At 29.2% G+C, this 13,203-nt stretch overlaps 1 protein-coding gene across 27 annotated transcripts in view; it reads left to right on the forward strand.

Moving 5' to 3' along the window:
* LOC130670096 (myosin heavy chain, muscle) overlaps positions 1-13,203 on the forward strand; it is a 104,876-nt gene that overhangs the window by 37,020 nt on the left and 54,653 nt on the right. For 14 of the 27 annotated variants that reach the window (XM_057473286.1, XM_057473279.1, XM_057473297.1 and 11 more), the window contains exons 9-11: positions 2,192-2,329; positions 6,120-6,389; positions 10,695-10,865. In XM_057473286.1, the coding sequence (XP_057329269.1) occupies positions 2,192-2,329; positions 6,120-6,389; positions 10,695-10,865 (579 nt within the window). Of the gene's footprint in view, positions 1-2,191; positions 2,330-6,119; positions 6,390-10,694; positions 10,866-12,928; positions 13,100-13,203 lie in introns of all 27 variants that reach the window. The other 13 variants (XM_057473272.1, XM_057473295.1, XM_057473294.1 and 10 more) reach the window with 2 other exon arrangements.

A 13,203-nucleotide genomic window follows, 5' to 3' on the forward strand; every position in this document is an offset into this window, starting at 1 on the left:
CCACAATGTTACTGGCAGATAAACCTAGTCTAACGACATCTACATAGTTTTGGCGGTAATACGATAGTATACATTGATTGACACGTCAAAAATTATGGTGGGAAAATCGAGTGCTATTGTGCCCTCGGCATTGTAGTATGGGTCTCAGGGCCATGATGTTTCGCCGTGCCTGCGAAGCATATGTGTGAGCAATTCAAGAGCACCAGTACTACACAGTATAGTAAATAACGCCATACGTCTGGGACTCGTTACAATACTGTTTTGGAATGTTTCACTTATTATTTTAGTATCTGTCTCGAGACCATACAATCATGGTGTTGAACGCCATGCATTTCTTACCGTGTAGCCTATCGAGTTGAATTTTTTAACTTTAGCGATAAAGTAATGCATCGAATTCTGAAGTTTTACAATGTGAACACCGTAATTTATACTATAGAGCTCAGATTTGTGTTATTTGTCGGTAGTATTCTCTCTCGTATAAATTTTACAAAGCTACAGGGTCAATTCGAACCATATGGTGAATTAGATTATAAGGTATCCAGGAAAAATCAAGTAAATTGTTTTTTTTTTTTTTTTTTTTCAAATTTCTGTCTCCTATAACTATATCTCTTGAAAGAATCGATCGATTAAGATGGCTCGTGTGACAATCGGTACGTCTTATTGAGTTCCAAAGCTGATGAGGATTTGGAATCGATCAATTCCGAAATTTCGAGGGTATATAAAAAAAGTTTATTACCGTTTCTTTTTTCTGCGATATCTCTTAAATGAATAAAACGGTTCGGGCAGTTCTTGTAACAATCGACACGTCATGTTGAGTTCTAATGCTGATTAAATTTTTAGGTTGATCGGTTTCCCGGTTTCGAAGATGTTGAAAAAGAATCGTTTCTTGCCGTTTCTTTTGTCCGTGATATTTATCCGAACAAATTATCCGCTTAAGAAGTGTTTTGTTGCAATCAATACATTTTATTGCGCCCTAAAGTTGATTAGATTGTAGAATTGGTTGATCGAGTTGATTTTGAGAAATTTATGAAAAAACTAAAAAATAAAAAATTGTTTCTTCTGTATTTCTTAATTATAAAGAATTAATCGGAGCTTGAATCGGATTCTATCAAATTCAATCTAAATTTTTAATTAGGGGTTTTTTACAATATAAATTTAACATGAGGACATTATATTTCCAACATGCACTTAATTACTTTTCCATGATTATGTTCTGCTCATAGCAGTAGAAAAGATGGTAGGCAACAGTCATAATTCTGTTGAATAAATTTAATGAAAAATTTATATTTTTTTTTGTTTAACATCTTAGATACACAATCATTTGATTAATAATTTTTATACACAATTGTTGGTCTTAACACTTTAAGGTCGTACTGTTATTGAGTGCAATACTTATAATTAAATATATTTATAGTTTATGAATTATTCGTAACTAATACTATGTTCAAATGAAACAATCTATAATTTTGAAGCAAAGATCAGGAATATACCCGAAGATTTGAAATATATTTAAAGCAATAAGTCCAATTGGAATAATTTTTAAATCTATAAACCTGTCGAAACCTCATACCGAAACAAATAACAATATCCAAACATTGTTCCGTCACTGTGATACTCATGAACCATCATTAAAAGTCCTTTCTAGTGTACTTAACTATTTTTAAGTTTCAATTTGTAACTCAAACCGCTAACATATCCACAAATTTTCACAGTTTTCCTTTAATCCGACGAAGTTACAGTCTTAGCAGTGGCGAAGTTCATCATCAACGATTGTCATTAACAACAACTCACGTTGAAATGGAAATTCTGATGTGTGATGTGATAGAAAATCATTCTTACAAATGATTTCACTATCAACTATACATAAAGTTTATTGTTATTCCAAGCAATATTTAGACTCCATTCAGTTAGTGAATGTAAAGTGTTCGACGACGGTTAACATTAATTACATTCAGTGAATTACTAATGAGTAATTGTAAAAATTTATCGGTTACATAAAGGGAAGAAGCGGCCTTAACACCAGCTGAGACTTTGCTTTGCCTGTAAAATATGTTTTGCTTTAAAAATATAATCACAAATTTTTATTGAGATGTCTTTAGCTGTCGCAATAGCTTTAAAGTTATTCTTTTTAACCTGAACAATTTTATTAAAGATATCTTAATTGTTACCTCATAATTCAATTTTTATACAGCAAGCATTTGACGTTCTTGGGTTTACCCAAGAAGAAAAAGATAACATCTACAAAATTACGGCTTCTGTCATGCATATGGGTGGAATGAAATTCAAACAGCGAGGACGTGAAGAGCAAGCTGAAGCTGACGGTACTGAGGTTCGTAATTTAAGCTACTAAATGAGAAAATACTCAATTCATTATGAAAGTAATTAAATTTTGTGTTAACAAATATTATGATATTAAATAAAAAACTTTAAGTTATTCAGATCTAACAGCAAAATGCAGTTATTTATTCCAATTCTGCAAAATTGAAATAAATAAAAACATTTCACTGTCAGATCTAAATAACCTGGAGTTCTCTATTCAATATCTTTAATACGAATCTGGACTCTATTTCCAGTATTATGATATTAATTAGAGAAAATTATTTAAAAAAGCTTTCTTTGAATTAAAACGTACATCTTACAATAATTTATTTTAATCATTATAATGCTTATGGTAAATAATAGTGGAACTTGATTGTGTATGTTTTGTTAGTATGTCATGAACATCAACAAAAATTCCAAAATCAAACAAAAATTGAGTTTGATTATCGTCACTTCTAAAACTTTTGGTCCACCCTCGCGGGTCTGATTTTACGGCATTTTGCAATAGATATATGGCGAATTCACGGTTTATATATGGATATACATATATGTGTGTATTAGGGTGGTCCTTATGAAGGTCGTTGTGGAATTTTAATCGTTTCGCCCACTAAAAATTTTCCAAATGATTAGAAAAAATTCCAGTAATGGTGTAGCTCTTACTTTCAATATTAACCCAGCCCCCAAGACAGCGGAAGTTTTAAATGGGAAAACACCCTAGCAGATCTCATATTACGGTAGGTTTATAGTAGGCCTACTATAGCTTACGGCAAATGTACCATAACTTACGGTCAATCTCCTTGAGCTTGAAAACATTATTGTGAATACGTTTTCAAGCTCTTCGAGCTCGAAAATACTTTTATATGCTATTGTTTTCAAAAAAAACATTTTTTAGTATTCCTTTCTCCCACGATATCTCGCGAGCGAATTAACCGATTTTGATGGCTAAGGCGGCAATCGACGTGTTTTATTAAGTTCTAGAGCTGATCAGATTTTGGAATTTTGGAGATAAATAAAAAAAACCGTTTTCCTTCATTTCTTTTGCCAACGATATCTCTTGAACGCATTAAATATTATTGAATGGATTGGATTGCCATCAAATATAAATTAATTTAATTTACATAATACACCAATCGAAAGATATATATATATATATATATATATATATATATATATATATATATATATATATATATATATATATATTAGGGTGGTCCTTATTTTGGACATATTTGAATTTCTATGCTCCCAGAGGCTTATGTGGTTCGAAATAAATAAAAAAAAATATCCTCAACGTTTCAGGTCTCTATCTTAATTTTAACCCGTGCCGCACAGCGATGTAAGTTTCCCATTTAAATAACACGGGGTTTTAGGCATTGAACAATTAATTTTTTATTCCGGCTAAAGTAATTGTTCGAAAAATTTGAAACTCTGTAGACTTTATCCTTATATTACCAGCTACTCCTCAGAATTTTTACAGATTTTCAGCTACTATAAATTTGGAAGTACAGCATGATGAAAAAAAAGAAAAAAATTATTTTTCTTATTTTTAGCTAAAATTTTTTCAAATAACATATGAAATTACTCTGCATCCTTATGAGAAGTTCTTACTTTTTTTCATTCTCGCAACTAAGTGGGTGAACGGTATATCTTTGTTGCACTTATACAGTAATCAGGAACTTTGCATTAGTGTGCAGTAAAGTGTTCCTTAAAAGGATTTTTTGAATTTATTACGATCACTTTACAAACGGCTTCAATTGCGACTGAAAAAAATTCCCTTAAAAAGTTTGAGCTCTTAATTCCAACGGGATCACGTGCCTCAAATTTTGTTTTTGTGATTTTTCAAGTTTATTATATTTATTTATAGAAGCGATCTATTTTATTAATAAGTTATTATAGTTAGAAAATTGTAAATAAATAATTATTTCGATATTATAATACACAAAACTATCAACCTTTTGTTTATTATTTATAGCTCAAAACAAATAATAAACTTAAAGGTGAGCAGCTTATTTAAGCAAATATTGAAAGAAATTTAATTTATTGATAATATTTATTGAATGTTATACTAAGGCATAGTATGATTAGTGGCATAGATATACCGATCTCAGATATCAATTGAATGCATTATGTATTTATGAAAAAGACACAAAGTCAAATAACATAAAAAAAAAATTTCTTGAAAAAATCACAAAAAAAAATTTTGCAGTAACTCTTCCCGTTAGAATTAAGAGCTTAAACTTCAAGGGAATTTTTCATGTTGTAATTGAAACTATTTTGAGAGGTAATCGTAATAAATTCGAAAAATCTTTTTAAGATATACTCTACTGCTCATCAACGCACTATTGTCTTATTTAGCGAAGTGCGCTTTAATTTTTTGAAAATATTCGTTTGGTCATAAGAAAAAGTCGTCCAAAGCTCCTGATTATTGTATTAGTGCAACACAGATATGCCGTTCACCCACTTGGGTGGAACTTTTGATAAGGATGCAGAGTGGTTTGATATGTTATTTAAAACAAATTTTAGATAGAAATAAAAAAATTTTGTTTTCTTTTTTTTCATCATGCTCTACCCCCAAAATTATGGTAGCTGAAAATCTGTCAAAATTCTGAAGAGCAGCTAGTAATATAAGGATAAAGTCTACAGAGTTTCAAATTTTTCGAACAATTACTTTAGCCGGAATAAAAAATTAATTGTTCAATGCCAAAAACCCCGTGTTATTTAAATAGGAAACTTACATCGCTGTGCGGCAGGGGTTAAAATTAAGATAGAGACCTGAAACGTTGAGGATATTTTTTTTTATTTATTTCGAACCACATAAGCCTCTGGGAGCATAAAAATTCGAAAATGTCCAAAATAAGGACCACCCTAATATATATATTAAACATAATTATTAAAAACACGGGGATATCTTATAAAAATACTTAATAATATTGACAATTTTATATAAAAATTAAACTTTGAGCCCGAATAACTTTAAACCAATAGTTTTAGCGAAAAATCATAAGAAACCTTTTTTGTGGAGCGTTAAATTCTTTATAAACATATGTATGTCTCAGTTTTTATAATTAGCTGTCTCCGAGTTATAAAATTCTAAAGAGCAAAAGAAATTGTTCCCATGTTATTTCCATAAGAAACTTCGGTTGGAATGCAGACTATCATAGAATTAATATTAAGAGCTCAAATTTTCAGGGATTTTTTTTTTTTTCTATCAATTTGGAACCATTTAACTTTTCGTTACTTGCGTCCACTCGCCTGATGATTTTCATCGCGCGGCGAGCACTGTACCGCCCATGCTAAAGGAAATGCGACGTTGCCAAATTATAATGCTATAATGAATTATTTCTTACAGTAATACATAAATGTACTTTTTTTATACTTAAAATGGATATTTATCAATTATTTTATTGCAATTTTAGTCAAAAAGGCGGCGTCACGCTCATAGCGCGAGTAACGAAAGGTTAAGCCCCTGGGAGCAAAGAAATGTGAAAACATTCTTGCTAAGGATCACCGTAATATATATATGTATATATATATATATGTATATATATATATATGTATATATATATGTATATATATATATATGTATATATATATATATATATATATATATATATATATATATATATATATATATATATAAGTGTGTGTGTCTGTGTATGAATAAATTCTTATACGCAATTCAAAAAGGCTTGTTAAGGATTTGATTTCGTATAAATTTTAGGTCAATCGGTTTAATGAGTTTTAAGGTATAAAAAAAAACTTTTTTTTTGTTGTTTGACTATAATCTTTATGATTTTCAGGAGGGTGAACGTGTAGCTAAACTTCTTGGTGTTGATTGCCAAGATCTATACAAAAATTTACTTAAGCCAAGAATCAAAGTCGGAAATGAGTTTGTCACCCAAGGTCGTAACAAAGACCAAGTTGCATACTCAGTTGGTGCCATGTCTAAAGCAATGTTCGACAGGGTGTTTAAGTGGCTGGTCAAAAAATGTAATGAAACTTTGGATACTAAACAAAAACGTCAACATTTTATCGGTGTGCTAGATATTGCTGGATTTGAAATTTTTGATGTAAGTTTAAATTTTATGTTATTTCATTTTTACTTTCATCGACAGACATTTATTAACTGGAAACGGAATAGATAGAATAAGTTAGAAAAAAATCGTAATAGTTTAATAACTTTGAACATTACATATGCAATATAAATACTTACATATATACTGAAATGCTTCGTTCGAAACAAACAATTTGTCCTGCGCCACATTAAAATTTTATTATTGAGACTATGATCAAAATTTCAACTCAGTTTCAATTCTAAGTACTTCCTGTTGAATCATAGGCTTCTTAGAACTCATACTGAATCACTTATCTTTGCTGCGAAAATCATGCTTTGAATAAAATTGACTATTTTATTACTTCTTATACGTTAACTATTAAGTTTACGATATAAGTGCAGAGAAACTATTCTGAAAGAAAATGTAATTTTCTTAAAAACAGCCTTCTAAGTAAAGTACAAGATTTCGTATTTTACAAGTTACAGGAATTATTATTTAAAAAATGAAATATCCTGTTAAAATAATGATTTACGTTTTTATCGTATGTTCAGGAACTTACTCCTTCAAAACAAAATAAAAACAATTTTATTGAAACAATGGCTTTCACGGTGGACACAAGTAAATCAATTCGGATCATAGTTAAAATTTCTCAGGCTCTATTGAATAACACAAAATTCTTTACAAATTGCGAGTAACGATACTCCGATAGCATAAAACATGGCTACATTTCGGGTAACAGCATCTATCACAAGTTGCTGGTCAAAGCACTAATCACAAGAAATCTTTCAGTAGGTACTACATAGACTTAGCGAAGATTAAGTACACAATAAAACCCTGTTAAAATCTTACTCAAATCTGACCACCACTACACCAGTCAACGTCTCAACTAAGGTTGGGGAATACAATCAAAATGGATGGTTTCAAGTTAACAATACTTTTACTTAAAATTAAAGATAGTTAATGCAAAAATCTAGTATTGCCATTATTCGCACTAACCATACTTTAGATGTCCACAATACCCACAGTTTTGTTTTCAGAGTGTGCAAGATTTGTAGAAAAACTTTGTATTATGTCATACTTCAAGAATCATAGATGAATATTGTTGATATCTTGCTTGAGGTGTTTCAGTACAGTTTCTTAGACATATCTTGCGCCAGATCTGATCAAGACCTGTCATATTACACTCTATCTTACTTTAGCTTTTGTTATTTTACCCACGCCATTGACACATGCTACCGAGGCCCAGTAACATATATAAAATACGTTTTTAAGGTTACTGATTTTCATAATTAATAGATTCCATCTGCAGTCGAATATATTAAATATATCAATATGAGTTGATTTTTTATTCAATAACTAGTTTGTAAATATTCAAAATCATATTCCAATTATTACGGCATTTTTTATTTAGAAAATGACGAAAGATATGCCTAAATATCTGTTTCAGCTAACCTTCAGCAACATATTTTCAATATTCATGTACATTTCTTGATATACATTATAACACAAAGTATTCTTACAAGTCTTGCACAAGTGTATTGGAGACCGGGTTCGCGTAATATATTAACAAAATTGTTATATGTGATTGCTGTAAACAAAAAAAAAGTCGTTTAACCCACAAGTTTTTGTAATCGGGAATATTAAATAATTGACAGGAAAAAGTTAGAATTAAAATTAAAAGCTGAAATTTTCAGGCAATTATTATCCTAATGTAGACAAAGAAATTTTTACTGCTCAGTAAAAAAAAAGGCTTCTTTTAAACTAAGCAACCCAATACGTACATGGACACCCCCCCCCCCTAACCCACGCATACACACGTATATATATTTATATATATACAGGGTGATCCAAAATTAATTTTACATCGGTGAGATTTAGATTGAGGAGATAATTCTGAACAGATAGTTCCTAAACAATATTTCTTAATTTTGAATATTGTGGGAGTTGTTAAATATTCAAATTGGCTGGTCAGAATTGAGCTTTAGTAATAGAAAAAAAAAAATAAAAGAATAAATAATAAGTTTTGCAGCATTGCACGTAGCCAAGTTCACATCTAATTATTTTATATAGAACAATTTAAATATAAATAGTAATTTATTTTGAAACATTGGAATCGGCAAATAGCATCTATATTCATCCAGACGAAATTCAAGACAAAATCCCAGACAAAATTCCAGTCTCTAACCAAGACGAAATACGACATTAAGCCCAAGACAAAATTTTAGACTAAAATCAAGACAGCAACCATGACTTAATCCAAAACTAAAAGCAAGACAATATTTTAGACAAAATATGCAAGATAAACGTTAAATTGATTTCGAAACTAAATTTAAGACTCAAATTTAGACAGAATCCGAGACGAACCCTAGAGAAAATTCAAGTCTCAAACCAAGACAAAATTCTAGACTAAAATTTTTTATGGATAGTTATATTAGCTAGTCGCTGATTCGAGTATTTCTAAATAAATGACTATTTATATTTGAATTAAATTCTATATAAAACAATTAAATATGAACTTAGCTGCCAAAGTTATTATTTATTCTTTTATATTTTTTTCTATTTCTAAAGCTCGTTTCTGATTGGTCACTATGAATATTTATAATAACTCCAACAATATTCAAAATTAAGAAATATTATTCAGGAACTTTATGCTCAGAATTATCCCCTCAATCTAAATCTCACCGGTGTAAGACTAATTTTGGATCCCCCTATATATATATATATATATACATACTTGTTTCAAAGTAAAAGAAATTTTTCTTCAAACCTATTTTTATATGACTATATACGTAAAGTAATAATTTTGAAAAAGAAATATTTCTTTTTAAAATATTAGCTTACACATTCAAAATTAGAGGAATATACAAAAAAAAAAAATCAAGCCAAAAAAAAAAAACTTCATGGAAAATATTCATAAATAGTAAGTATTTTCGGCAGTTTTTCTTCACAGGATAACATTTCAGCAATGACCCGATATTTCTAGGAATTAGTTCGAGCTTTTAATTTTTTCAAAGTCTTGTATTTTTCTAAATTTAATTCTTTTTATAGTAATCACTACCAAATGATTTTGATATTTCAAAAAATGTGATTCCATATGAATCGATCATAAATTAGTACAAACTTATGCAGAGTATTCCATCGAATTTCGAATAAAGCAACAATAGTTTAATATTTATCATTTCTAGTAAATCGAATAGATGAAACGTCTAATAGAATTCTTCAATTATTATTTTTCATTACCTGGTGTAATAGTTCCAACAATTTTACAGTTTGGAATAAATCGAATTAACTATTTCTCATAAAAGTAATCTTTTAATTTTTATCTATCATATAAAATTAAAAATCATAAATGACCATCATTAGGTTTTATGGGATTAGGTTTTAATCCTTAAAAGTGTAAAAATAGTAGCATTTAACTGCTAGTAACAGTTAAGCTGGCAAATGTGGGAAGCCATATACGATCATCTGTCGCTGAAACAGCTTCCATAGTCATAAGAACTTATGGTAAAATAACGGCAGACAATCATTATCACCGGTATAATATTTTTTTTAACACTTCCTCCGAAAGTTCGATGTTCAAGAGCTGAATGGCGTCCCGTAAGTACTTGATTACTGGACATCTACTTTACCGTTTTCTTTGTCGGCTTAGGCCGCAAAGAAAGCGGTAACGGCTGGCGTTGGCTCACATAATAAACCTTACACTCGTTTTTGCAACCACGCGTTAGAAATTCTAGGTATACGTCATAATATCGCAACTGACAATAAATCGTCGCTTTGCGACCAAGTGACATAAACATCTATTATTTATTTTTTTCTGGATAAATTCTAATACATAGATTAAAAACATGATTTCATGGTGAAAATATTAGTTTTACGTTTTAACAATCTAATTTTTCTACTCATTGGCATTATGCTTTTATTCTTTAGCTAGTTTTTTACTGTCACTTTGAGTTGCTTCCACTTAAATGATGTTACTTAAAGTGAATCATTAAATACATACTTACATTTCTCATTAAATTCACATCATAAATATCTCTCATAGATTTTGAAGTTGTATTTTTCAGCTAAATTTTCGAAATTTCATAGTAGAACACAAGAAAGATAAATATTTCGATAACAATGCAACTTCTTTATGAAACTTGTTTAAGGAGAACTATTTCTTAAGTTCCTAAAAAAAAGTAGGTTTTGTTTGAACTGCTTCTTTTGATTGAGAAGAACGCAAATTAGAATTCTTTTTCTTTGTTAATCTCTTAAGTTGATAGACGATTCACAAGTTCGTCACCAATTTTAATTTGTATATATTTGCGGATATATTCATAGTACAATGGATTTGAACAACTGTGTATCAACTTCACGAATGAAAAACTTCAACAATTCTTCAATCATCACATGTTTGTGCTTGAACAAGAAGAGTATAAAAAAGAAGGCATCGTTTGGCAGTTCATAGATTTCGGAATGGACTTGTTAGCCTGTATTGAACTGATTGAGAAGGTAGTCATAATCTTCCTATTGAAAACCCAAAATTTAAAATATATTTCGACAAGTATTATCTATTTCTTGCAAGTGTGTCAAGTCCCTCAATTTCTAATACAAATATCGTTTTGACATTAATAAGCATGTTTTGTAATGTGAAATTCTCAAGAATATAATCCCTTATAATTGATTACTTATGGGATATTTAAATATCTCATACGTTTATTTAAACCAACTCAAAAGATTCAATATATATCTTGAAACCAATATCATATTTATAAAAGAAAGATATTTGATGAATTTTTAATCACCATTTTTCGTTGTGCGTTATTCAAAATAATAAAGTGAGTAAGGCAACATTGACATAATTTGTAAAGATGGAGTTTCAAATGCTGTATATATTTACAATTTATAAAAAGGTATTATTTAAAATTATTTTTGAGATGTACTGTTTGTGTTAACCGTTTGTACTTACTTTATGAATTTAACTCAGTCGATAATTGATTTCGTATCGACCTATTCAGATAAAATTCCTAACTTTATCTATAAACATTTCCACTTAAATATTTCACTCCATACAGTTGAAATAATCTCCTAAATAAGCATAAAAACCATTTCAATTGTCAACGGTATTATTCATCTTTTTCTCGTCACTTGTTATTGATGTAAGTATGTTGCATTCGATATTTTTTAGCCAAATTAGTCAACCCTATATTACATTGAATGTATTTTTTCATAAGCGAATGACTTCAAAGATTTTCTTTGTTCTGAGAATATATATATATATATATATATATATATATATATATATATATATATATATATAAATATATATATCCACGGACATTTATTTATATCTTATAAATATCAGGATGGTTGAAAAAATGACGATTATTTCATTTTCGCTATTATACTCATCAAAAAAGTTGGAAACAGAATAAAAAAATAGTTTCACTAAGTTTAAGCTCAAAAACTAAACAAAAAAAAAGTTGAAAAGCCCTTTTGAAAATCTTAAAAATATTAAATAAATAGATTTCTCGTTTTTTATCTGAAAATATATATCCTTAAAGGTTAATAAAGAATATTAAAAAATATCTACTTTGTCTAAAATTGGGAACAGTGTACAGCATTAATTCTCGAGAATTGATAGTTTTTACATAAATTTTGAGTTTTATTACTAATTCGAATCAATCAATTCAATACTTCTATTATTTCTAACAAATATATATAATAAATTACCGAAATTGTGTTAGTGGGCAAATAACTAACAGTTAAATTACTAAATTAAATATCTATTTATTGTTAGATCATAAATATTTGATAAAAATTTATAGAAAAATAACTATAGTTATACTAGCATGAGCATAGTACGGAATTATGGTAAAATTTACCAATAACATAGAAGTTTTTCAAATACATCGAACAGAATATACAAAATGTGCATTGCAATTTCGACAAAATAACAAACTAATTTTTATTTTAGGAATTGTTACTAGCTGTAAAATATAAAATAAAAGCAACAATTAAAAAAAAAAAAATTCTAATTAAAAGAAAGCTGAAAAAAAATTCTAGAAAACGGTTAACCCTGCAGACCAGCCCCGAAACTTCCCGGTGTTTTTCAGCTCTTTGAAGTGATAAGATGCTATACTTTAATCATTTTTATTTTGGAAACAATAGAATTCCTTAAAATGGGTAACTAGTTTCAAAGCACATAAATAAATCTTATTTGTTTGTAGAATTAGCACTATCCACTTTGCTTTGGAAGTCAATGTAAAAATTCTGCAGTGGGCGAAAAATAAAAAGTTGTCTTGTTAGTTATTCAGTTTAGTATTTAATCGGTTATTTCTGAGATTTCTACTGGTATGATTCAAATTTAGTCTCAAAATTTTAACGTATGAAACATTATTTGCTAAAATATTGTGATTGTTTATCATTATTATTTTTGAAGTGAAAGTGGATTTTCACAGTTACTTCCATTTCATGATAAAATAAAAAATGTTCATACTGATTCATTCAAAGGACATTGACTCCTTGACAATATATTGCCAAATTTATGACTTTCATGGCATTTGCTCAAACAGTTTAATAGCTTCGAGCAACTCTGTATCAACTTCACCAACGAAAAACTACAGCAATTCTTCAACCATCATATGTTCGTTCTCGAGCAAGAAGAATATACGCGAGAAGGCATTGAATGGGCATTCATTGATTTTGGCATGGATCTTCTTGCGTGTATCGAGCTCATCGAAAAGGTACTAATCTTAAAAAAACCGCAAAACTGACCAATGCTACACGTGGTCAGTCAGCTCAATGATTATGTGTGAGCAGCAATAGAAGCATCAACAGCCAGAATTGA

Source organism: Microplitis mediator, chromosome 6 (genome assembly GCF_029852145.1).
Source record: "Microplitis mediator isolate UGA2020A chromosome 6, iyMicMedi2.1, whole genome shotgun sequence".
Lineage (NCBI taxonomy): Eukaryota > Metazoa > Arthropoda > Insecta > Hymenoptera > Braconidae > Microplitis > Microplitis mediator.